This window comes from Lissotriton vulgaris, chromosome 12 (assembly GCF_964263255.1).
Source record: "Lissotriton vulgaris chromosome 12, aLisVul1.2, whole genome shotgun sequence".
In the NCBI taxonomy this organism is placed as follows: domain Eukaryota; kingdom Metazoa; phylum Chordata; class Amphibia; order Caudata; family Salamandridae; genus Lissotriton; species Lissotriton vulgaris.
This window is the reverse complement of record NC_141700.1, coordinates 2,445,700-2,472,368: the sequence shown is the minus strand read 5'-3', so window position 1 is coordinate 2,472,368 and position 26,669 is coordinate 2,445,700. Positions and strand designations below refer to the sequence as shown.

The 26,669-nt window shown below is 56.6% G+C and overlaps 1 protein-coding gene across 2 annotated transcripts in view; it reads right to left on the bottom strand.

Moving 5' to 3' along the window:
* REEP6 (receptor accessory protein 6) overlaps nt 1-26,669 on the bottom strand; it is a 124,009-nt gene that overhangs the window by 56,517 nt on the left and 40,823 nt on the right. For both annotated transcript variants that reach the window (XM_086946648.1, XM_086946649.1), the window contains exon 2: nt 6,101-6,194. In XM_086946648.1, coding sequence (XP_086802774.1) covers nt 6,101-6,194 — 94 coding nt within the window. The remainder of the gene's footprint in view (nt 1-6,100; nt 6,195-26,669) is intronic.

Sequence of the window (26,669 nt, the reverse complement as noted above, 5' to 3'; positions counted from 1 at the left end):
TTGAAATAGGAAGTTGAAGCTTAAAAGGACAGGACGTGCAGTCTGTAGATTCATTACAGTAGCAATGATGCCAAAGAAATATGTAATTTGCACTTAGTTTCTACTCACAGGTTTACATTCATGGTACTCTTTTCTATTCATCCCAAAAACTAAAACTATAATACTACACTACTAAGATGTAAGACCCTCCACCCCAGGTACTGCCAACAGAGAGCCCTGCCCTCCATCAAAAGAACTATAAAGGGTCCCTTCCCACCCCAAGACCTGCTACATTAGGGGATGAGGTCCTACTGCTCCACCCCAAGAACTACAGCAGAGGACCCCACTGCTTCATCCCAAGAACAACACTAGAAAGTCACACTTCTCCACCCCAAGCACTACAACCCCAGAGGGTCCGACTCCACCCCAAGCACTACAACACCCGAGGGTCCGACTCCACCCCAAGCACTACAACACCCGAGGGTCCGACTCCACCCCAAGCACTACAACACCAGAGGGTCCGACTCCACCCCAAGCACTACAACACCAGAGGGTCCGACTCCACCCCAAGCACTACAACACCAGAGGGTCCGACTCCACCCCAAGCACTACAACACCCGAGGGTCCGACTCCACCCCAAGCACTACAACACCCGAGGGTCCGACTCCACCCCAAGCACTACAACACCCGAGGGTCCGACTCCACCCCAAGCACTACAACACCCGAGGGTCCGACTCCACCCCAAGCACTACAACACCCGAGGGTCCGACTCCACCCCAAGCACTACAACACCCGAGGGTCCGACTCCACCCCAAGCACTACAACACCCGAGGGTCCGACTCCACCCCAAGCACTACAACACCCGAGGGTCCGACTCCACCCCAAGCACTACAACACCAGAGGGTCCGACTCCACCCCAAGCACTGCAACACCAGAGGGTCCGACTCCACCCCAAGCACTACAACACCAGAGGGTCCGACTCCACCCCAAGCACTACAACACCAGAGGGTCCGACTCCACCCCAAGCACTACAACACCCGAGGGTCCGACTCCACCCCAAGCACTACAACACCCGAGGGTCCGACTCCACCCCAAGCACTACAACACCCGAGGGTCCGACTCCACCCCAAGCACTACAACACCAGAGGGTCCGACTCCACCCCAAGCACTACAACACCAGAGGGTCCGACTCCACCCCAAGCACTACAACACCAGAGGGTCCGACTCCACCCCAAGCACTACAACACCAGAGGGTCCGACTCCACCCCAAGCACTACAACACCAGAGGGTCCGACTCCACCCCAAGCACTACAACACCAGAGGGTCCGACTCCACCCCAAGCACTACAACACCAGAGGGTCCGACTCCACCCCAAGCACTGCAACACCAGAGGGTCCGACTCCACCCCAAGCACTACAACACCAGAGGGTCCGACTCCACCCCAAGCACTGCAACACCAGAGGGTCCGACTCCACCCCAAGCACTGCAACACCAGAGGGTCCGACTCCACCCCAAGCACTGCAACACCAGAGGGTCCGACTCCACCCCAAGCACTGCAACACCAGAGGGTCCGACTCCACCCCAAGCACTACAACACCAGAGGGTCCGACTCCACCCCAAGCACTACAACACCAGAGGGTCCGACTCCACCCCAAGCACTACAACACCCGAGGGTCCGACTCCACCCCAAGCACTACAACACCAGAGGGTCCGACTCCACCCCAAGCACTACAACACCAGAGGGTCCGACTCCACCCCAAGCACTACAACACCAGAGGGTCCGACTCCACCCCAAGCACTACAACACCAGAGGGTCCGACTCCACCCCAAGCACTACAACACCAGAGGGTCCGACTCCACCCCAAGCACTACAACACCAGAGGGTCCGACTCCACCCCAAGCACTACAACACCAGAGGGTCCGACTCCACCCCAAGCACTACAACACCAGAGGGTCCGACTCCACCCCAAGCACTACAACACCAGAGGGTCCGACTCCACCCCAAGCACTACAACACCAGAGGGTCCGACTCCACCCCAAGCACTGCAACACCAGAGGGTCCGACTCCACCCCAAGCACTGCAACACCAGAGGGTCCGACTCCACCCCAAGCACTGCAACACCAGAGGGTCCGACTCCACCCCAAGCACTACAACACCAGAGGGTCCGATCACACCCCAAGCACTACAACACCAGAGGGTCCGACTCCACCCCAAGCACTACAACACCAGAGGGTCCGATCACACCCCAAGCACTACAACACCAGAGGGTCCGACTCCACCCCAAGCACTACAACACCAGAGGGTCCGACTCCACCCCAAGCACTACAACACCCGAGGGTCCGACTCCACCCCAAGCACTACAACAGCAGGGGGTCCGACTCCACCCCAAGCACTACAACAGCAGGGGGTCCGACTCCACCCCAAGCACTACAACAGCAGGGGGTCCGACTCCACCCCAAGCACTACAACACCAGAGGGTCCGACTCCACCCCAAGCACTACAACACCTGAGGGTCCGACTCCACCCCAAGCACTACAACACCCGAGGGTCCGACTCCACCCCAAGCACTACAACAGCAGGGGGTCCGACTCCACCCCAAGCACTACAACACCCGAGGGTCCGACTCCACCCCAAGCACTACAACACCCGAGGGTCCGACTCCACCCCAAGCACTACAACACCCGAGGGTCCGACTCCACCCCAAGCACTACAACACCCGAGGGTCCGACTCCACCCCAAGCACTACAACACCCGAGGGTCCGACTCCACCCCAAGCACTACAACACTAGAGGGTCCGATCACACCCCAAGCACTACAACAGCAGGGGGTCCGACTCCACCCCAAGCACTACAACAGCAGGGGGTCCGACTCCACCCCAAGCACTACAACACCCGAGGGTCCGACTCCACCCCAAGCACTACAACACCCGAGGGTCCGACTCCACCCCAAGCACTACAACACCAGAGGGTCCGATCACACCCCAAGCACTACAACAGCAGGGGGTCCGACTCCACCCCAAGCACTGCAACACCAGAGGGTCCGACTCCACCCCAAGCACTACAACACCAGAGGGTCCGATCACACCCCAAGCACTACAACACCAGAGGGTCCGATCACACCCCAAGCACTACAACACCAGAGGGTCCGATCACACCCCAAGCACTACAACACCAGAGGGTCCGACTCCACCCCAAGCACTACAACACCAGAGGGTCCGACTCCACCCCAAGCACTACAACACCAGAGGGTCCGACTCCACCCCAAGCACTACAACACCAGAGGGTCCGACTCCACCCCAAGCACTACAACACCAGAGGGTCCGACTCCACCCCAAGCACTACAACACCAGAGGGTCCGACTCCACCCCAAGCACTACAACACCCGGGGGTCCGACTCCACCCCAAGCACTACAACACCAGAGGGTCCGACTCCACCCCAAGCACTACAACACCAGAGGGTCCGACTCCACCCCAAGCACTACAACACCAGAGGGTCCGACTCCACCCCAAGCACTACAACACCAGAGGGTCCGACTCCACCCCAAGCACTACAACACCAGAGGGTCCGACTCCACCCCAAGCACTACAACACCAGAGGGTCCGACTCCACCCCAAGCACTACAACACCAGAGGGTCCGACTCCACCCCAAGCACTACAACACCCGGGGGTCCGACTCCACCCCAAGCACTACAACACCCGGGGGTCCGACTCCACCCCAAGCACTACAACAGCAGGGGGTCCGACTCCACCCCAAGCACTACAACACCCGAGGGTCCGACTCCACCCCAAGCACTACAACACCCGAGGGTCCGACTCCACCCCAAGCACTACAACACCAGAGGGTCCGATCACACCCCAAGCACTACAACAGCAGGGGGTCCGACTCCACCCCAAGCACTACAACAGCAGGGGGTTCTCCTGCTCCACCCAGTCAAGCTGTGCCAGGCTAGGAAGGACAATGCTGTGCCGGCCCTGGGAGGAGCAGGGCTCGCCTGGCTGGGAGAGGCAGAGGTGAGCTCGGCTGGGAGGAGTCCAAGCTGCAAACAAGCTGTACCTGGCTGGGATGAGACCGAGCCGGCTCTCACTAGAGAGGCCGAGGGATGCCGCGGGTGCAGCAGAGACACCTCTGGCCGGTCTCACACATGGTGCGAAGGGCAATGGGTCGGGTCCTGTAATCATTAACTGCTCTGCTGACAGATCGATGCTTCCCAGTTACAAGGATGTGAACTTCATGAACACGTTGCATCTCTCACCACCACAAGCTTTGAGGCGGACTTGTTGCTATACTTCCGGCCTCATTTCATGGAAACACACGAAGGTTTTATTTCTAGTGTATCCAGGAGTTTATGGAACTGAATTCGACCAATAAAACTGAAGCTGCATTTCAGACGTTTCTTTATACCCAACACCTTGGACAAAAACTAAAGTCCATCCATACAGCCCCCTTTGCCTGCGCTGCACTCACCCCACCCAGCTGTGTGCCAGGGCATTGCAGAGCTCGGGAGTGGCAGCCACCCACACGCGTCCCCAACTTCCATGCACAGCAGACAGTGGCACCATATTGTGACCGACCACTAGGAGTCACTGCTTCCTCCAACCGGTCACCCAGGGTCATTCTGTGACCGACCACTAGGAGTCACTGCTTCCTGCAGCCGGTCACCCAGGGTCATTCTGTGACCGACCACTAGGTGTCACTGCTTCCTCCAACCGGTCACCCAGGGTCATTCTGTGACTGACCACTAGGAGTCACTGCTTCCTGCAGCCGGTCACCCAGGGTCATTCTGTGACTGACCACTAGGAGTCACTGCTTCCTGCAGCCGGTCACCCAGGGTCATTCTTTCACTGACCACTAGGAGTCGCTGCTTCCTGCAGCCGGTCACCCAGGGTCATTCTTTCACTGACCACTAGGAGTCACTGCTTCCTCCAACCGGCCACCCAGGGTCATTCTGTGACTGACCACTAGGAGTCACTGCTTCCTGCAGCCGGTCACCCAGGGTCATTCTTTCACTGACCACTAGGAGTCACTGCTTCCTCCAACCGGCCACCCAGGGTCATTCTGTGACTGACCACTAGGAGTCACTGCTTCCTGCAGCCGGTCACCCAGGGTCATTCTGTGACTGACCATTAGGTGTCACTGCTTCCTCCAACCGGTCACCCAGGGTCATTCTGTGACTGACCACTAGGAGTCACTGCTTCCTGCAGCCGGTCACCCAGGGTCATTCTGTGACTGACCACTAGGAGCCACTGCTACCTCCAGGCGATCACCCAGGGTCATTCTGTGACTGACCACTAGGAGTCACTGCTTCCTGCAGCCGGTCACCCAGGGTCATTCTGTGACTGACCACTAGGAGTCACTGCTTCCTGCAGGCGATCACCCAGGGTCATTCTGTGACTGACCACTAGGAGTCACTGCTTCCTGCAGCCGGTCACCCAGGGTCATTCTGTGAACGGCTCCTGGAGGTACCCTGCTGTACCGAAGTCTGGTTCCTGCAGGAAGCCAACCCAGGCCCCAATGTGATTTTCCACCATTTGCAGGGGCTGGCACGAAAGCACCGAGGTCCGGTCCCACCCCCGTAGCTCAACCAATGCCGTATTCTAAGTGGCCAGTTAGGGAGGCGGAGGCAAAGTGGATGCAGTCAGAAAGAAAGAGAAGCAGAGAGACCTGTCGGTTAAAGGATGGCGGACGCAGATTGTAGAGGAAAGAGATGATCGAGAGGTGAAGGCAGGACCTCCTGAGAAGGGGATTAACAGAATCAGGATGGGGCCTTAAAAGAGGGCAACAGAGGAGGCCACATAACGAATGGTGACAGAGCCGGTCACCAGGGGAGACAGAGGGAAGAGGCCATCAGAAATATGTGGAAGTTGAGGGGGGGGTGATGCCAGAGAGGGGACCACCAGAGAGACATGCAGAGCCAAAGGAGGGCCACCAAAGAAAAGAAGACACACTTAAGAGGCCACCAGATAATGGTTGGACGTGGAGAGGGGGTCGATGGGGAGGTGAGAAAGGGGGCAGCCAGAGAGACAGAAGGGCCACCACAGGATTAGAGGCAGGGACAGAAAAGGCCACCTAATGATGGATGGCACAAGAGAGGTGGGACTCTCCAGAGACGTCATACTCACGAGGTGTATGCTGGGTAAACAAAGCCGATGAGGTTGCACAGCAGGGATGCCCCGTAGCCGAATACAAGGTAGACCCCAACAGAGCACGCAGACCCTAGGGAAGAGGAGGAGACAGCATCATTAGGAAGGGCGAGCACTTTGTAAGGCATGGGGGAGGGGCCCTGAGGTTCCAGTGCAGCCAGAGGCTACTTGGCTCCAGCTGTGCCTGGGGCCACAGTCCAGCTGGACCCCGCCCACACGGATTACCAAGCTCTCCTGTCCAGGACTTGACTCTCTGGATGGTGGAGCGCAGGAGCCCAAAGCTTCCTCAAGGAGGGGATTTAGTCTAGACACTTCGAACGCAATACGCCACCATCAATAACCCAGTTCCTCTTAAAAAGTACTCCACAACACTCACAAGCCTAAATATCCCACCTAGGGGGAGATCAGCAATGACGGCCAAGGACCATTGCTGCCAAGCGGCTCCAGGTCAGGTGAGCCCTCTGCAGCCAGCCCTGGCCTCCAGCGAGCTGCGACTTATAGTGTTGAAGCAAGAGCAAGTATGGCCTCCAGAATCCCACCAAGAATTGGGCTATTGGCCAAATGTGGCTTTTTAATAAAAAAAGTATTAATTCAACATGTTGCATTCTGTGACTTTTGTCGTCGTTGTGTGCAGAGGTTCAACGCTCAGTATGAAAATACCTGGTGGTTAAAAAGTAAGGGCTCGTGGATGGGCCACAAACTACCTGAGCTCACTTGGCAGCGGTGGACACCTCCACAGACAGGAGTCCAAATGCGGCTTCAAAACCCAGCACACCTTTGTCCCCTTACATGAAGTCTAAAGGCAAACGGATTTCAGAGGTGCTCGCAAGTGCAGGTCACAGACCCCACTCGCTCCTATTTATTTATTTATTATTTATTTATTTATTGTAGAGTTTTGTATAGCGCGAACAAGACCCTTGGGTATCAGAGCGCTTAACATAGGTGAGGTAGAAGGTTAACATATATAAAAAACAGTTAACATATAAAAACAATTAAAGTACAACAACTATATATTCGTAACACGTGAGGCGTTCGCGTTAAAATATGCTATGGCTAAATTTGTAACTAAAACAGGTATATATAACAAATAACCAATATGAGGTAGCTCGGTATATGTTCGTATGGGGTGCTGTTCTCGTGATCTGTCAAAATATTCATTAGTGGTGGCCTTTAGGTTGTTCTCATATCAAAGAATATGTGTTCCTTTTAGTATTGATTATGCTTCCCTTACTCGTGCCATACAAGCTCAGTACTAAGGCATTAGTATATCAGAATCGTGAGCAGTGATCTTCACTAGGTAATGTATCTATTCATCAGCAGGCTCTTCACTTCCCGCTTGAATGTAACCAGATTCTGGATCTTCCTGATATTTGGAGGGAGTGAGTTCCATATTCTGGGGGCAGCTCCTGAGAACGCTCTGTCATAAGTTTTTTTCTTTCGGAAGATGGCTGGCCGTAGCAGCAACTCCTTAGCACTCCTAGCTGGTCGGTTGCCGCCGGACAGTTGAACTTTCTTGGCTAGATACCTTGGCGTGTTGTCGTGTAGCGCTCTGTGTGTGATACATGCTATCTTCATTTGGATTATGGCTTCATAAGGTAGCCAGTTTAAAGCTTTCAGGTGCGGGGATATATGATCATATTTCCTGGTTCCGGTGATAAGTCTTGCCGCCGCGTTAAGGCAGGCTTTTAGAGGTGCCGTAGACATTTTTGGTAAGCCAGCTAAGGTGGTGCAGCCATATTCAATCCTCGAGATAACTAAGGATTGGATTGCCAGTTTGAGGTCCGCCTCTGAGATGAATGGTTTCAATTTTCTTAAGTAGTTCAAGTGAAAGCGGGCACTTTTCGCCATTGAGTTAATGTGGGCTTTCATGTCAAGATTCTCGTCTAAGGTGATTCCTAGTGATTTAGCTGAGTTGACCAGGGTTGGGGTGCAGTTTAGCGCAGTCACGACTTTCGTCCATTCCTTTATTTCTGAGTTGTTCCTTGGTGGTGAGATTAGTAGGAACTCTGTTTTATGTGCGTTCAGCTTCAGATGGTTTGTAGTTAACCATTGAAGTGCCATTTTTAGTGTCTCATTCATTAGTTCCAAGTCTTTTAGGGATGCAATCTTTAAGTATATTTGCGTGTCATCAGCATACATGTGATAGGATAGTTGAGACTTTTGGAGAATTTCTGTGAGAGGTTCGACGTATAGGTTAAAAAGATCAGGAGATAGAGTCGATCCTTGAGGGACTCCTAATGAGATCGGGCATGGAAGTGAGATTGATTGGTTAACCAGGAAGCGCTGCGTTCTGTTCTGTAGAAAGGATTCGAACCATTTCAGCACAGTTCCCGACAATCCCATCCTGTCCCGTAGCCTGGTCAGTAATGCTTCATGATTTACCGTGTCAAATGCCGATGAAAGGTCAAGGAGAATCAGTAAACATGCTTGATTTTGGTCAAGAGCCTGTAGCGCATCATCAACAATATGGAGGATCGCTGTTTCCGTGCTGTGCCCTGCTCTGAATCCTGATTGGCATTCATCTAGCAAGGAGAACTTGGTGATATGTTGGCTCAGTTGGTTCTGCACACATTTCTCAGTCAGCTTGGCCAGTAAAGGGATGTTGGTCACTGGGGAGGGGAAAAGGTATCCGTGCATTTCACTGGACTGAGATCACTCAGGTTATGGAGGGCTGAACTCTCTGAAAGAGGGGTACACTTTGTCTACCCCCCCCCCCCCCCCTCAAACGTATGCTCTGGAGTATCAGTCCATGTACCAGGGAAGATCCATAGCAACCTGCCCTGGCCAGAGGGCACTGTGACCCAGTGCAGAAAACGTTGTGCCCCGTGGCAGCAGATTCTTTGCTGAAGCAGGGGAGGCACATTCACCTTACCAACTCAAGCCCAAGAATATTTGAATAAGTGCAGCTCTCCCACGGTAGTTCAAGAGCTCCATCTCCAGTCCCAGAATACGGGGTGGAGTGCGGCTCCCCCACGGTAGTTCAGGGGGTGATTTACAGTTCTGTCTCCAGTCCCGGAATACGGGGTGGAGTGCGGCTCCCCCACGGTAGTTCAGGAGCTCTATCTCCAGTCCCAGAATACTGGGTGGAGTGCGGCTCCCCCAAGGAAGTTCAGGGGGTGATTTACAGTTCTGTCTCCAGTCCCAGAATACTGGGTGAAGTGCGACTCCCCCCCATGGTAGTTCAGGGAGTGATTTACAGTTCTATCTCCAGTCCCAGAATACTGGGTGGAGTGCGACTCCCCCCCATGGTAGTTCAGGGAGTGATTTACAGTTCTATCTCCAGTCCCAGAATACTGGGTGGAGTGCGGCTCCCCCACAGAAGTTCAGGGGGTGATTTACAGTTCTGTCTCTAGTCCCAGAATACTGGGTGAAGTTCGGCTCCCCCCACGGTAGTTCAGGGAGTGATTTACAGTTCTGTCTCCAGTCCCGGAATACGGGGTGGAGTGCGGCTCCCCCACGGTAGTTCAGGAGCTCTATCTCCAGTCCTAGAATACTGGGTGGAGTGCGGCTCCCCCACGGTAGTTCAGGGAGTGATTTACAGTTCTGTCTCCAGTCCCGGAATACTGGGTGGAGTGCGGCTTCCCCACGGTAGTTCAGGGAGTGATTTACAGTTCTGTCTCCAGTCCCGGAATACGGGGTGGAGTGCGGCTCCCCCCACGGTAGTTCAGGGAGTGATTTACAGTTCTGTCTCCAGTCCCGGAATACGGGGTGGAGTGCGGCTCCCCCACGGTAGTTTAGGAGCTCTATCTCCAGTCCCAGAATACTGGGTGGAGTGCGGCTCCCCCACGGTGGTTCAGGGAGTGATTTACAGTTCTGTCTCCAGTCCCGGAATACTGGGTGGAGTGCGGCTCCCCCACGGTAGTTCAGGGAGTGATTTACAGTTCTGTCTCCAGTCCCGGAATACTGGGTGGAATGTGGCTCCCCCCACGATAGTTCAGGGAGTGATTTACAGTTCTGTCTCCAGTCCCGGAATACTGGGTGGAGTGCGGCTCCCCCCACGGTAGTTCAGGGAGTGATTTACAGTTCTGTCTCCAGTCCCGGAATACGGGGTGGAGTGCGGCTCCCCCACGGTAGTTCAGGGAGTGATTTACAGTTCTGTCTCCAGTCCCGGAATACTGGGTGGAGTGTAGCTTCCCCCACGGTAGTTCAGAGGGTGATTTACAGTTCTGTCTCCAGTCCCGGAATACGGGGTGGAGTGCGGCTCCCCCACGGTAGTTCAGGAGCTCTATCTCCAGTCCCAGAATACTGGGTGGAGTGCGGCTCCCCCAAGGAAGTTCAGGGGGTGATTTACAGTTCTGTCTCCAGTCCCAGAATACTGGGTGAAGTGCGACTCCCCCCCCATGGTAGTTCAGGGAGTGATTTACAGTTCTATCTCCAGTCCCAGAATACTGGGTGGAGTGCGGCTCCCCCACAGAAGTTCAGGGGGTGATTTACAGTTCTGTCTCTAGTCCCAGAATACTGGGTGAAGTTCGGCTCCCCCCACGGTAGTTCAGGGAGTGATTTACAGTTCTGTCTCCAGTCCCGGAATACGGGGTGGAGTGCGGCTCCCCCACAGTAGTTCAGGAGCTCTATCTCCAGTCCTAGAATACTGGGTGGAGTGCGGCTCCCCCGCGGTAGTTCAGGGAGTGATTTACAGTTCTGTCTCCAGTCCCGGAATACTGGGTGGAGTGCGGCTTCCCCACGGTAGTTCAGGGAGTGATTTACAGTTCTGTCTCCAGTCCCGGAATACGGGGTGGAGTGCGGCTCCCCCCACGGTAGTTCAGGGAGTGATTTACAGTTCTGTCTCCAGTCCCGGAATACAGGGTGGAGTGCGGCTCCCCCACGGTAGTTTAGGAGCTCTATCTCCAGTCCCAGAATACTGGGTGGAGTGCGGCTCCCCCACGGTGGTTCAGGGAGTGATTTACAGTTCTGTCTCCAGTCCCGGAATACTGGGTGGAGTGCGGCTCCCCCACGGTAGTTCAGGGAGTGATTTACAGTTCTGTCTCCAGTCCCGGAATACTGGGTGGAATGTGGCTCCCCCCACGGTAGTTCAGGGAGTGATTTACAGTTCTGTCTCCAGTCCCGGAATACTGGGTGGAGTGCGGCTCCCCCCACGGTAGTTCAGGGAGTGATTTACAGTTCTGTCTCCAGTCCCGGAATACGGGGTGGAGTGCGGCTCCCCCACGGTATTTCAGGGAGTGATTTACAGTTCTGTCTCCAGTCCCGGAATACTGGGTGGAGTGCGGCACCCCCACGGTAGTTCAGGGAGTGATTTACAGCTCTATCTCCAGTCCCAGAATACTGGGTGGAGTGCGGCTCCCCCACGGTAGTTTAGGAAGTGATTTACAGTTCTGTCTCCAGTCCCAGAATACTGGGTGAAGTGCAGCTCCCCCGCGGTAGTTCAGGGGGTGATTTACAGTTCTATCTCCAGTTCCAGAATACGGGGTGGAGTGCGGCTCCCCACAAGTAGATCAGGGGGTGATTTACAGTTCTGTCTCCAGTTCCAGAATACGGGGTGGAGTGCGGCTCTCCCACAGTAGTTCAGGGGGTGATTTACAGTTCTGTCTCATGTCCCAGAAAACTGGGTGGAGTGCGGCTCTCCCACGATAGTTCAGGGGTGATTTACAGTTCTGTCTCCAGTCCCAGAATACTGGGTGGAGTGCGGCTCCCCCACGGTAGTTCAGGAGTGATTTACAGTTCTATCTCCAGTTCCAGAATACGGGGTGGAGTGCGGCTCCCCACAAGTAGTTCAGGGGTGATTTACAGTTCTGTCTCCAGTCCCAGAATACTGGGTGGAGTGCGGCTCCCCCACGGTAGTTCAGGGAGGGAGTTACAGTTCTGTCTCCAGTCCCAGAATACTGGGTGGAGTGCGGCTCCCCCCACAGTAGTTCATGAGCTCTATCTCCAGTCCCAGAATACTGGGTGAAGTGTCGCTCCCCCCATGGCAGTTCAGGAGCTCTGTCTCCAGTCCCAGAATACAGGGTGAAGTGCGGCTCCCCCACGGTAGTTCAGGGAGTGATTTACAGTTCTGTCTCCAGTCCCAGAATACTGGGTGAAGTGTCGCTCCCCCCATGGCAGTTCGGGAGCTCTGTCTCCAGTCCCAGAATACGGGGTGGAGTGCGGCTCTCCCACTGTAGTTCAGGGGGTGATTTACAGTTCTGTCTCCAGTCCCAGAATACGGGGTGGAGTGCGGCTCCCCCACAGTAGTTCAGGGGGTGATTTACAGTTCTGTCTCCAGTCCCAGAATACTGGGTGAAGTGTAGCTTCCCCCACGGTAGTTCAGAGGGTGATTTACAGTTCTGTCTCCAGTCCCGGAATACGGGGTGGAGTGCGGCTCCCCCACGGTAGTTCAGGAGCTCTATCTCCAGTCCCAGAATACTGGGTGGAGTGCGGCTCCCCCAAGGAAGTTCAGGGGGTGATTTACAGTTCTGTCTCCAGTCCCAGAATACTGGGTGAAGTGCGACTCCCCCCCCATGGTAGTTCAGGGAGTGATTTACAGTTCTATCTCCAGTCCCAGAATACTGGGTGGAGTGCGGCTCCCCCACAGAAGTTCAGGGGGTGATTTACAGTTCTGTCTCTAGTCCCAGAATACTGGGTGAAGTTCGGCTCCCCCCACGGTAGTTCAGGGAGTGATTTACAGTTCTGTCTCCAGTCCCGGAATACGGGGTGGAGTGCGGCTCCCCCACGGTAGTTCAGGAGCTCTATCTCCAGTCCTAGAATACTGGGTGGAGTGCGGCTCCCCCACGGTAGTTCAGGGAGTGATTTACAGTTCTGTCTCCAGTCCCGGAATACTGGGTGGAGTGCGGCTTCCCCACGGTAGTTCAGGGAGTGATTTACAGTTCTGTCTCCAGTCCCGGAATACGGGGTGGAGTGCGGCTCCCCCCACGGTAGTTCAGGGAGTGATTTACAGTTCTGTCTCCAGTCCCGGAATACGGGGTGGAGTGCGGCTCCCCCACGGTAGTTTAGGAGCTCTATCTCCAGTCCCAGAATACTGGGTGGAGTGCGGCTCCCCCACGGTGGTTCAGGGAGTGATTTACAGTTCTGTCTCCAGTCCCGGAATACTGGGTGGAGTGCGGCTCCCCCACGGTAGTTCAGGGAGTGATTTACAGTTCTGTCTCCAGTCCCGGAATACTGGGTGGAATGTGGCTCCCCCCACGGTAGTTCAGGGAGTGATTTACAGTTCTGTCTCCAGTCCCGGAATACTGGGTGGAGTGCGGCTCCCCCCACGGTAGTTCAGGGAGTGATTTACAGTTCTTTCTCCAGTCCCGGAATACGGGGTGGAGTGCGGCTCCCCCACGGTAGTTCAGGGAGTGATTTACAGTTCTGTCTCCAGTCCCGGAATACTGGGTGGAGTGCGGCACCCCCACGGTAGTTCAGGGAGTGATTTACAGTTCTGTCTCCAGTCCCGGAATACGGGGTGGAGTGCGGCTCCCCCCATGGCAGTTCAGGAGCTCTGTCTTCAGTCCCAGAATACTGGGTGGAGTGCGGCTCCCCCACAGTAGTTCAGGGGGTGATTTACAGTTCTGTCTCCAGTCCTGGAATACTGGGTGGAGTGCGGCTCCCCCCACGGTAGTTCAGGGAGTGATTTACAGTTCTGTCTCCAGTCCAGGAATACGGGGTGGAGTGCGGCTCCCCCCACGGTAGTTCAGGGAGTGATTTACAGTTCTGTCTCCAGTCCAGGAATACGGGGTGGAGTACGGCTCCCCCCATGGCAGTTCAGGAGCTCTGTCTTCAGTCCCAGAATACTGGGTGGAGTACCACCAACATGCACAGTGTATGATCCTCAATGTCAAACACACTACCAGCATCCACCATCCACCATCCATCCCGGGGAAGCAGCACACCTCCAGCAGTGAGGGTAGAGGCCTCTCAAACTGTGGAAGGGTGGCAGGCCCATGGCCAGTCTGTGGGCAGCAAAACTGACCACCTCCTATTCGGAAAAGGTGTCAAGCGCTTCGCAGTCCAGGCATATCGTTGAGGAACAGGCTCCCTGCGACTAGCCACTCGAAAGCCATATCTCACCCCCCCCCCCCCCCCCCCCCCACACACACACAAGGTTCCTGAATCCCTCCCGGACCCACTCTCCAGGCGCCGAGAGTGCCTGGATGCTCCTTGCGCGGACCGTGGAGAGATGCTGCCAGTTCATGCCCAGACAGGTGACCTGGGCACAGGGCTGCTGCGGCGGCCACAGGGTTCAGAGAGTGAGCAACGATTATGGTGATCCGTGTGGGGGATTACACTGATCGCGGGGGAGGGGGGGATTAGACATTCCCACCGGCACCGGCAGTCTGAGCCACCACAGCTCGATGAAGCTGCGCAGAGGCTGGGAGTTGAAGCTGCCTCGGTGGACTGATGCCTCCCACACTGGCACCGCACCCTTACCCGCCACCACACACACACCCTGGAGCTGCGGCCTGCCTTCCTAAGCTCCCTGGTGTGTCATGAGCTCCACTCACTCGAGTCTGCAGTTAATCACCCCACAAGGCCTGAGCTGCCCCACCGGAGCAGTACCACTACAGACCTCTGTACCAGCCACCCCACACTCTGGCACAGGGTTGAAGGGTGCACCCGGAGAGAGGTCGACCCCCTGCCAGGGCTGACCCTTGCTGGACTCTGAGGCGGGAGTGTTTATAGTCCCGCAGACTTCTAGCATGTCGCCTGCGTCCCTAAGAGTCTGAGTGAGCTCCGTCTGCGAGGATTTCAGAGAATAAAGAAGATACAAAGGCACTGAAGGGTGCGAGGAACAAAAGGGAGGACCACCGGGATCCCCTCCGGACACTTTCAACTCCCTCCTCTCGTGTTACTGTGACCCGTACTCCTCCTATAGCAAGCCCCATCTGACGCTGGTGTGTGCCCCACTCCTCACAACGAGCCCACCCCTGCTGTGTGACGTCACTCCCTGCTGCGTGACCCCACTCCCTGCTGCGTGACCCCACTCCCTGCTGCGTGACCCCACTCCCCCTAAAACAAGCCCAACTCAGTGACCCCACCCCCTGCTGTGTGACCCCACTCCCCCTAACAAGCCTCATCTCTCAGTGACCCCACCCCCTGCTGTGTCAGAACGCCTCAACTCCATCCCTCCAATGGGCGCTTCTCTGCCCGCTCCCACTCATTTTTGACCACCAGCGCGACCAGCACCCTCCCTGGAGCCGCCTCCCTTGAACAAGTGCGACCTGTAGACCCAGAGTCTCACTCCGAGGCGCGGTGTGAGTTACACCAAGGCACGATGGGGTCCTCTATCTGCCGGGGGCCGCGATAGGGTCTCCTATCTGCCGGGGGCCGCGATAGGGTCTCCTATCTCCTGGAAATGTCGCGGAACGCAGCCCTCCTCACCCACTCCTAAAAAGCCCCCTCTGCCGGATAGCAGCCGAAACCCACTTCAGAACCGTAGGCTCAAGTGCAGCGGAAGGAGAGCCTAAGAGCGAATGGGCAGAGTCTGAAGCAACCTCGGCCAGTGCCGGGAGGGCCCCCGCTCAGCGTGGGAAAAGCACACACAGGCAGCACCTGCAGCATTGTACAGGCAGCAGAACTGCCGAGCACACAAGAGCACCTTCCCAGCCTAATGCAGGTCTCAGGGCTGGGAGCCTTCGCAGCCTCACCCAGCCCCAGAGGGGGGCGAACCGCAGCTTCACTCTGGGCACCGACTACAATCCCAACCTGTGGGATCTCACCAGAGAGCGGCCATCGAGCCTGGGGCGCCTCGGGGCCGGCGCCAAAGGGATCCATAGAGGACTCAAACATTCCTTCCCTAGATCGGAAGATATTGGATTGAATCCCAGACCTTTGCATCTGCACAATAATCAACCCCCCGCCTGACACACACAGTCTCAGCGCCCACCCAGAGACCCGCTCTCTTGGGTTTATAAAGGCTGGTCACACCCAATGTTTGTCCAGCAGAGGTATCGAGGCATCGAAGCGGCCACAGCCATGCCCTGTGGCACCACACGCGGGCCCAGACACGTGGTGCCCAATGCTTGCAGCGGGGAGGAGCCACCCCGCGGTGGTCCAAGGTGAATGTCAGCATCCTTCAGGCCTTGGTCTCCACCAATGGGAACTCCAAGGAAGAGACCCCACCATCCAGGGCAGAGAGGCTTCTCAGCATGAATGCGCAGGTGGGTGGCGGAGAGATCCCTGGCACTCCAGAACCGAGAAACGCAGAGCTGAAGAAGCAACAGGCGTCTTCAGCAAGACAAGAGCCACCAAGATCTCAACCTGCTGCACCTTAGTCAATGCATGTTTGGAGCCCAGCAGGACTTCACAGGCAAAGTCCAATCGAGACAGAACCAGGGCCAGGGGAGCCGGGACCTTCCCTTCCTCAGGCAAAGTCCAGTCGAACCAGTACCAGGGACAGAGGAGCCGGGACCTTCCCTTCCTCAGGCAAAGTCCAGTCGAGACAGAACCAGGGCCAGAGGAGCCAGGACCTTCCCTTCCTCAGGCAAAGTCCAGTCGAGACAGAACCAGGGCCAGAGGAGCCGGGACCTTCCCTTCCTCAGGCAAAGTCCAGTCGAGACAGAACCAGGGCCAGAGGAGCCGGGACCTTCCCTTCCTCAGGCAAAGTCCAGTCGAGACAGAACCAGGGCCAGAGGAGCCGGGACCTTCCCTTCCACAGGCAAAGTCCAATCCAGACAGAACCAGGGCCAGAGGAGCCAGGACCTTCCCTTCCACAGGCAAAGTCCAATCGAGACAGAACCAGGGCCAGGGGAGCCGGGACCTTCCCTTCCACAGGCAAAGTTCAGTCGAGACAGAACCAGGGCCAGAGGAACCGGGACCTTCTGTTCCTCAGGCAAAGTCCAGTCGCGACAGAACCAGGGCCAGAGGAGCCGGACCTTCCCTTCCACAGGCAAAGTTCAGTCGAGACAGAACCAGGGCCAGAGGACCCGGGACCTTCCCTTCCTCAGGCAAAGTCCAGTCGAGACAGAACCAGGGCCAGAGGAGCCGGGACCTTCCCTTCCTCAGGCAAAGTCCAGTCGAGACAGAACCAGGGCCAGAGGAGCCGGGACCTTCCCTTCCACAGGCAAAGTCCAATCGAGACAGAACCAGGGCCAGGGGAGCCGGGACCTTCCCTTCCACAGGCAAAGTTCAGTCGAGACAGAACCAGGGCCAGAGGAACCGGGACCTTCTGTTCCTCAGGCAAAGTCCAGTCGCGACAGAACCAGGGCCAGAGGAGTCAGGACCTTCCCTTCCACAGGCAAAGTCCAATCGAGACAGAACCAGGGCCAGAGGAGCCGGGACCTTCTGTTTCTCAGGCAAAGTCCAGTCGCGACAGAACCAGGGCCAGAGGAGCCGGGACCTTCCCTTCCACAGGCAAAGTCCAATCGCGACAGAACCAGGGCCAGAGGAGTCAGGACCTTCCCTTCCACAGGCAAAGTCCAATCGCGACAGAACCAGGGCCAGAGGAGTCAGGACCTTCCCTTCCACAGGCAAAGTCCAATCCAGACAGAACCAGGGCCAGAGGAGCCGGGACCTTCTGCTCCACAGGCAAAGTCCATTCACAACAGAACCAGGACCAGAGGAGCCGGGACCTTCCCTTTCACAGGCAAAGTCCAATCGAGACAGAACCAGGGCCAGAGGAGCCGGGACCTTCTGTTCCTCAGGCAAAGTCCAGTCGCGACAGAACCAGGGCCAGAGGAGCCGGGACCTTCCCTTCCACAGGCAAAGTCCAATCGAGACAGAACCAGGGCCAGAGGAGCCGGGACCTTCTGTTCCTCAGGCAAAGTCCAATCGCGACAGAACCAGGGCCAGGGGAGCCGGGACCTTCGGTTCCTCAGGCAAAGTCCAATCGCGACAGAACCAGCCCAGAGGAGCCGGGACCTTCTGTTCCTCAGGCAAAGTCCAATCGCGACAGAACCAGCCCAGAGGAGCCGGGACCTTCTGTTCCACAGGCAAAGTCCAATCGAGACAGAACCAGGGCCAGAGGAGCCGGGACCTTCCCTTCCACAGGCAAAGTCCAATCGCGACAGAACCAGGGCCAGAGGAGCCGGGACCTTCCGTTCCTCAGGCAAAGTCCAATTGAGACAGAACCAGGGCCAGAGGAGCCGGGACCTTCCCTTCCACAGGCAAAGTCCAATCGCGACAGAACCAGGGCCAGAGGAGCCGGGACCTTCCCTTCCACAGGCAAAGTCTAATCGCAACAGAACCAGGGCCAGAGGAGCCGGGACCTTCCCTTCCACAGGCAAAGTCCAATCGCGACAGAACCAGGGCCAGAGGAGTCGGGACCTTCCCATCCACAGGCAAAGTCCAATCGCGACAGAACCAGGGCCAGAGGAGCCGGGACCTTCTGTTCCACAGGCAAAGTCCAATCGAGACAGAACCAGGGCCAGAGGAGCCGGGACCTTCTGCTCCACAGGCAAAGTCCAATCGCGACAGAACCAGGGCCAGAGGAGCCGGGACCTTCTGCTCCACAGGCAAAGTCCAATCGCGACAGAACCAGGGCCAGAGGAGTCAGGACCTTCCCTTCCACAGGCAAAGTCCAATCAAGTCAGAACCAGGGCCAGAGAAGCCGGGACCTTCCCTTCCACAGGCAAAGTCCAAGCCAGACAGAACCAGGGCCAGAGGAGCCGGGACCTTCCCTTCCACAGGCAAAGTCCAATCGCGACAGAACCAGGGCCAGAGGAGCCGGGACCTTCGACTCCACAGGCAAAGTCCAATCCAGACAGAACCAGGGCCAGAGGAGCCAAGACCTTCCCTTCCACAGGCAAAGTTCAAGCCAGACAGAACCAGGGCCAGAGGAGCCGGGACCTTCCCTTCCACAGGCAAAGCCCAATCGCGACAGAACCAGGGCCAGAGGAGCCGGGACCTTCGACTCCACAGGCAAAGTCCAATCCAGACAGAACCAGGGCCAGAGGAGCCGGGACCTTCCCTTCCACAGGCAAAGTCCAATCCAGACAGAACCAGGGCCAGAAGAGCCGGGACCTTCCCTTCCACAGGCAAAGTCCAATCGAGACAGAACCAGGGCCAGAGGAGCCGGGACTTTCTGGTAGAAAAAAAATCAAGATTGTTGAAAGAGACTCAGAAAAGCAATTGGAGATGGATTCAGCAGCTGTGGACAACTGCTAAAAGGTGGGGCAATAACAAATTATGCCCATCACAACCCCTATGTTGCCCATAGGAGTTCAACGGTCTATCGAAGGAGCTCTGAAATCATTTGATATTTAAGGGTCCCAGATGGACCGAGGTCTTAGTGGGATTCAGGTTTGGATCACTGAGCATTACCAGAACTTAAGGTCCCCAAGACGACTGAAAAATATATCTGAGGGGAACCAGAAGTGGGTAAATGGGGGTGAGGGGGGAGGCAGAAGACGGTACATGAGGAGGGGGGAGCAGAGGTGGGTGCATGAGGAGGGGGGAGCAGAGGTGGGCCGATGAGTGGGTGGACCACAGGTGGGTGCATGAGGAGAACCAGAAGTGTGTACATGAGGGGGAGGTAGATGTGGGTGCATGAGAGGGGGCAGAGGTGGGTGCATGAGGAGGGGGAGCAGAGGTGGGTGCATGAGGAGGGGGAGCAGAGGTGGGTGCATGAGGAGGGGGGAGCATGGGTGGGTGCATGAGGAGGGGGGAGCATGGGTGGGTGCATGAGGAGGGGGGAGCATGGGTGGGTGCATGAGGAGGGGGGAGCATGGGTGGGTGCATGAGGAGGGGGAGCAGAGGTGGGTGCATGAGGAGGGGGAGCAGAGGTGGGTGCATGAGAGAGGGCAGAGGTGGGTGCATGAGGGGGGAGCAGAGGTGGGTGCATGAGGAGGGGGGAGCAGAGGTGGGTGCATGAGGAGGGGGGAGCAGGGGTGGGTGCATGAGGGGGCAGGGGTGGGTGCATGAGGGGTGAGCAGAGGTGGGTGCATGAGGAGGGGGGAGCAGAGGTGGGTGCATGAGGAGGGGGAGCAGAGGTGGGTGCATGAGGGGGGGAGCAGAGGTGGGTGCATGAGGGGGGAGCAGAGGTGGGTGCATGAGGAGGGGGGAGCAGAGGTGGGTGCATGAGGAGGGGGGGAGCAGAGGTGGGTGCATGAGGAGGGGGAGCAGAGGTGGGTGCATGAGGAGGGGGGAGCATGGGTGGGTGCATGAGGAGGGGCAGAGGTGGGTGCACGAGGGGGAGCAGGGGTGGGTGCATGAGGGGGCAGGGGTGGGTGCATGAGGGGGCAGGGGTGGGTGCATGAGGAGGGGCAGAGGTGGGTGCATGAGGAGGGGGCAGAGGTGGGTGCATGAGGAGGGGGCAGAGGTGGGTGCATGAGGAGGGGGAGCAGAGGTGGGTGCATGAGGAGGGGGAGCAGAGGTGGGTGCATGAGAGAGGGCAGAGGTGGGTGCATGAGGAGGGGGAGCAGAGTTAGGCAGATGAGTGGCAGAACCGCAGGTGGGTGCATGAGGACAACCAGAAGTGTGTACATGAGGGGGAGGCAGAGGTGGGTGCATGAGAGGGGGCAGAGGTGGGTGCATGAGGAGGGGGCAGAGGTGGGTGCATGAGGAGGGGGCAGAGGTGGGTGCATGAGGGGCAGGACCACAGGTGGGTGCATGGGGAGGGCAGGGGTGGGTGCATGAGGGGGCAGGGGTGGGTGCATGAGGGGGCAGAGGTGGGTGCATGAGGGGGCAGAGGTGGGTGCATGAGGGGGCAGAGGTGGGTGCATGAGGAGGGGGAGCAGAGGTGGGTGCATGAGGAGGGTGAGCAGAGGTGGGTGCATGAGGAGGGGGAGCAGAGGTGGGTGCATGAGGAGGGGGGAGCAGAGGTGGGTGCATGAGGGGGAGGCAGAGGTGGGGGCATGAGAGGGGGCAGAGGTGGGGGAATGAGAGGGGGCAGAGGTGGGGGCATGAGGAGGGGGGAGCAGAGGTGGGCAGATGAGGGGCAGAACCGCAGGTGGGTGCATGAGGACAACCAGAAGTGTGTACACGAGGGGGAGGCAGAGGTGGGTGCATGAGAGGGGGCAAGGTGGGTGCATGAGGAGGGGGAGCAGAGGTGGGTGCATGAGGGGCAGGACCACAGGTGGGTGCATGGGGAGGGCAGGGGTGGGTGCATGAGGGGGCAGGGGTGGGTGCATGAGGGGGCAGAGGTGGGTGCATGAGGGGGCAGAGGTGGGTGCATGAGGGGGCAGAGGTGGGTGCATGAGGGGGCAGAGGTGGGTGCATGAGGAGGGGGAGCAGAGGTGGGTGCATGAGGAGGGTGAGCAGAGGTGGGTGCATGAGGAGGGGGAGCAGAGGTGGGTGCATGAGGAGGGGGGAGCAGAGGTGGGTGCATGAGGGGGAGGCAGAGGTGGGGGCATGAGAGGGGGCAGAGGTGGGGGAATGAGAGGGGGCAGAGGTGGGGGCATGAGGAGGGGGGAGCAGAGGTGGGCAGATGAGGGGCAGAACCGCAGGTGGGTGCATGAGGACAACCAGAAGTGTGTACACGAGGGGGAGGCAGAGGTGGGTGCATGAGAGGGGGCAGAGGTGGGTGCATGAGGAGGGGGGAGCAGAGGTGGGCGGATGAGGGGCAGGACCACAGGTGGGTGCATGAGGAGGGCAGGGGTGGGTGCATGAGGAGGGCAGGGGTGGGTGCATGAGGAGGGCAGAGGTGGGTGCATGAGGGGGCAGGGGTGGGTGCATGAGGGGGGGGGCAGGGGTGGGTGCATGAGGGGGGGCAGGGGTGGGTGCATGAGGAGGGGGGAGCAGAGGTAGACGGATGAGGGCAGGACCGCATGAGGGGGCAGAGGTGGGGCCATGAGGGAGTTGCCATCTGGACCCTGAAGCTTCTGTATTACCTGCTGATCATCCTTAGATACAACTACCAAACCAGGCAGACGGGCAATTCTAGCCTTCGGTTTTCAATGGTTCTGCAACTCCACATCACGGAAAGTCCCTCATCTCTTAGTTTAGCAATATTCTGTCCACTGCGACGGCTAACTGGAGCTCTGTACCAAGCCCAGACTGGCACCTCATTGGATGCTCTGCAGACATCTAGCACTCACATTGTCTGGCAGTCTGATGACTAAAATGGTGCTCTTGGGCATCTGACCCTAGGAAACCTGGTGCATCTGCTCTTGACGGCGCAGGCTTCAGCAGCCCACTCCCTAAAAAAACACCAATGACCCACAACCTGCTGAATGCCTTTCAACACACACCTCTTCCTTCTTCAGGTCAGCACAGTCACAAGGAATTCACTCGACCAACAAACTAAATCGCCCCCACTCAACCAGCCGCCTGATGTTAGAGGAAGTCAGTCCCTGCTTGAACAAGTGCAACGCCATCTACACAAGGCTTCCAACGAAAGCATCTTTCTGCCCCCTGGAGTTCACAGCCATGTTGACCTGGGAACATTCAGCCCCCGAAGCAAAGATCACATTATCCCAGCCCCCAAAACTTGGTACCGGCCTCAGTGAAAGACACTCTGCCTGGTTTCTGGGTCTGATGCTCACACCTCAGAACATCTTTTCAAAATATTCCTGCCAAACCAACCTGCAGAAACTGGAGGCTGATCTCAAACACCTTCTACCACCTGACCAATCAGATCAATCAGATACATACATTTTAAGGGCAGATCCATCCGCTCATGGGGTTCACTGCTCTCGACAACCACACCACACCCCTAGGACTCGGGATGGCCTCTCTGAAGGTCTGGATAGGTCTAAGACCCTCTCCAACCTTCCTGAAGTTCTGGAGATGCACAAAGGCCCGCCTCAATCTTCCACTTAGCCTCGATTAACACCAGACCCCGATCCCAGGTACCTCGGATTCTTCACTATGAAGCTAAACATAGACAAGCTGGTCAGACACCGATAACCAGACCCATGCAGCTGGTCAGCGACCCTCCAGCGACACGTTTCCACCACACTCCAGCCATCATCGGAGTAATGCCAAGATCAGTGACTCTGGAGAAGCCCCTGAAGCGGTGTATTTGGATTATCTTGGATCAGTTTTCTGCTTCATGTTAGAGGGAAGATGGGTGGCCCCGCGGTCAGGGCGACTGACGCTGAAATCAGGGGATGACGGTTCGATCCCCGGCGCCGGCGGCAGATCAGCCCAGCACCATGTGACTCTGGGCAATAGCTCGCTTAATCTTCCCGGCGGCCCCCAGCGCCTTGAGACCCTTACGGTAACTGTTCGCGCTTTACAAATACTGGATTTACATTTACATTTTACAGCCACAAGTTTGTAAACATTAAACTGGCCTGGTTTTGAAATCCCATTGCCTCTGTTGACCTGTAGCGAGCGTTCCATAGGTGCTCGCAGTCAGCCATTACAAGAGCATTTAAACATGGGCCAAATAGCATAACAGAAAACTTATTCAAGAGGACATTTTTTTTTGCTCAAGCCGCACTAATCAGAAAATCCAGAGGAAGAAAACTTGCGATGAAATAGCTCATTTGTCGTCTTCACCTTGTGCACATTTCCAGGATCAGAACACTATTTCTTCAGCCAATCTGTTTCCTCCTCGCCCTATAGGACTTCTTCAAGGCTTAGCAAAGTAACACGTCTTCCCTTAGTGTGCGAAATATGCAGCTCGTATCTTCGGCGTCATCTGTCTAATCAAGTACACCTGCTACTACTTCTAACTTGGGTCCAAAGGTATTGGTAGAGCTGGTTATTAGTTATTTTATCAATCACGGTGTGGCGCAAACACCATGTAAACCGTGAACCAACATGGATCCTGATCTGGTGTTTATTGCGCCTGCCAGCAGACTGGACGGAAGCCCCAATCACCCCCATGAAAAGGGTACAAGGACTGAGTGACAGTGGGCAGGTGGAGGGCCTTGCGCCTACTCTTGTCGGACAGCACAAAAACCTCTAACCAAGGTCCATTCATTTACATGAATGCTAAGGTCCTAGGTTCTGGGACATCAAGTTCCACACTCGGAGTCTCCACTCGCAAATTACATGGGCCTCTCCAGACGTACACTCATTAAAGATTGTGAATGCATGGGCCTCTCTGGAGCATACTCTCGGTGGAGACCGCGCACACATGGGTGTCTACAGAGCTTTCTCTCAGTAGAGACCGTACATGCATGGGCCTCGCTGGAGCGTACTCTCGGTGGAGACCGCGCACACATGGGTGTCTACAGAGCTTTCTCTCAGTAGAGACCGTACATGCATGGGCCTCGCTGGAGCGTACTCTCGGTGGAGACCGCGCACACATGGGTGTCTACAGAGCTTTCTCTCAGTAGAGCCGTACATGCATGGGCCTCGCTGGAGCGTACTCTCAGTGGAGACCGCGCACACATGGGTGTCTACAGAGGTTACTCTCAGTAGAGACCGTACATGCATGGGCCTCTCTGGAGCGTACTCTCGGTGGAGACCGCGCACACATGGGTGTCTACAGAGGTTTCTCTCAGTAGAGACCGTACATGCATGGGCCTCGCTGGAACTTACTATCAGTGGAGACCGCGCACACATGGGAGTCTAGAGAGCTTACTCTCAGTAGAGATTGTGAATGCGTGGGCCTCGCTGGAGCGTACTCTCGGTGGAGACGGCGCACACATGGGTGTCTACAGAGCTTACTCTCAGTAGAGACCGTACATGCATGGGCCTCTCTGGAGCGTACTCTCGGTGGAGACCGCGCACACATGGGTGTCTACAGAGCTTTCTCTCAGTAGAGACCGTACATGCATGGGCCTCTCTGGAGCGAACTCTCGGTGGAGACCGTGCACACATGGGTGTCTACAGAGCTTTCTCTCAGTAGAGATTGTGAATGCATGGGCCCCGCTGGCGCGTACTCTCGGTGGAGACCGTGCATACATGGGTGTTGTAGGAGAGTAGGGTCTGCAATCCTATGATCACCCAGATTTTTTGCTTTTGTTTCACTGGTTTACGACTTTCTCTGGCTGTGGGCCTGCCAATCAGACCCACAGCCTGGCTGTTCTCTCTCTAAATTACAACATGTACCCTAGGTGCATTTACCAATTGGTACTGGGCCACCTTATCAGACCCTGTAACTCAGGGCATAAGTGTACCCAGGGCCTACCAGGGGCTGAAGCATGTATTATGCCACCCCTGGTTGGCCTCCTAAATTTGACACAACTGGCTGCATGACAGCTGGGGCAAAGTCGTGTAATCACCCTTTGCTGTAGATATAGTATACCTATATCTAACCCTAAAAATGGACACACAGATTCCTATCAGTCACTCCTATGGCAGGCCTTGACAATCCTGAAGGCAGAGTGCTTGGAATCGTGTGAGATGGTGCTCTGGCATGAGCTGAGCCTGTCTGCAGCTTGCGGAACCAAGTCCTAATAGCTGTTCCATGATAACGCATACCATATACTCTTAAGTGCATTATAATCCTCGCGGTTAAATGCTATCTTTGGTATTGCTTTATCAAAACATGTCGAGTAAGGTGTCATACGAATTGGAATACTAACCCCTCGCCAATTCTGGTGACGGGGTTAGCATTCCACCCTTCTAGAGGGACACGACATGTATGTAACTGTGAACCCCGGTTAAAGTTAAACGAAGCCTCAGCTCCACAAAATGGATGCTGCCACCACAGACACGAGTCTGACCTCCTGCTGCTGGGAGTCCTTCCAGCGAGGGGAGCTTGGACAAAGGGTTTCCTGTCCGGGGCGGTGCTAGCACCATCCCAGACAGGGTTTTGTGTATCCTGGGTAGGCAGGGCTTTACAGGAAGGTGACTGCTGAGTGGCACCCCGGTGCTCACTACGCATAGGCCGGTCAGAACCAGTTCCAGGGGCACACCAGCCCCTGGCCTGGGGAAAGTCCGGCATGGGAGAGGGGTGTAACCACCCCCCTCCTAGTCCCACCCATAGGCAGGACCTAGTCACCGGGTAAGCCCCTTTTCTTAGTATAAAGATAGGAGCGGGCCCCTGTTCAAATTAGATCATCTTTGGAATCAAGACACGACTTTCTGCGAAAGGACATCAAGATTTCTTCTTCAAGATTCTCCCTTGTGACTAAGGAGTAGTCACCCTGCATCCGCAGGCACCATCTAAAGAACACTGCGGTCTGCTGCAAGTCCTTCCTCAGGAATCCGACGACACAGCTCGACGAGACCCGGCTTCCCTGGCACCTCTGACCTCTACTCACCTCTACAGCCAAGCTGAGAACCGTGAGTGCGACGAGACCTCGAGGGACCGACGATCGTCAAGACTGCACGACTTCTTCACAACAAGCCCGCCGAGTGTCCCTCTGGTGAGTGCTTTGGGGTCCGAGAAGCCCCGACCCTGAGCAGCTCCAGCACCGAAGATCAGCCTCCCAGCATCTCCACGATCTGCGTGGGGCCCTTCTGCGTTTTGCTGCTCACCGCGTGGTTTGGCTACTAGCCCACTGGCTTGTGGCCTTCTTAACGACGCCCGACGACATCACTGCTGCTGGTCTGATTGCTCCAGACTGGCCCTCACTCCCTTCCAAGAGAGGAGCACCCCGGACCCTCCTGGTCCACTCCAGACGCCATTTTGAGTCCACCGCGTGGGCTTGAATTTGCCAAGGCTTTGTTGCCCAATCCTGGGTCCAGCGACGTCGACAGCTTCATCCATCGTGGGACAGCTCACTCCTCCATCCTGGTCGCCGACAACGCCTCCTGGTCCGTGAGATCTGCGAGCCCAGCGTCACCCACTCACCTAGTCGAGGTGACTACCATCCGGTGCCCTCCTGGTGCCACC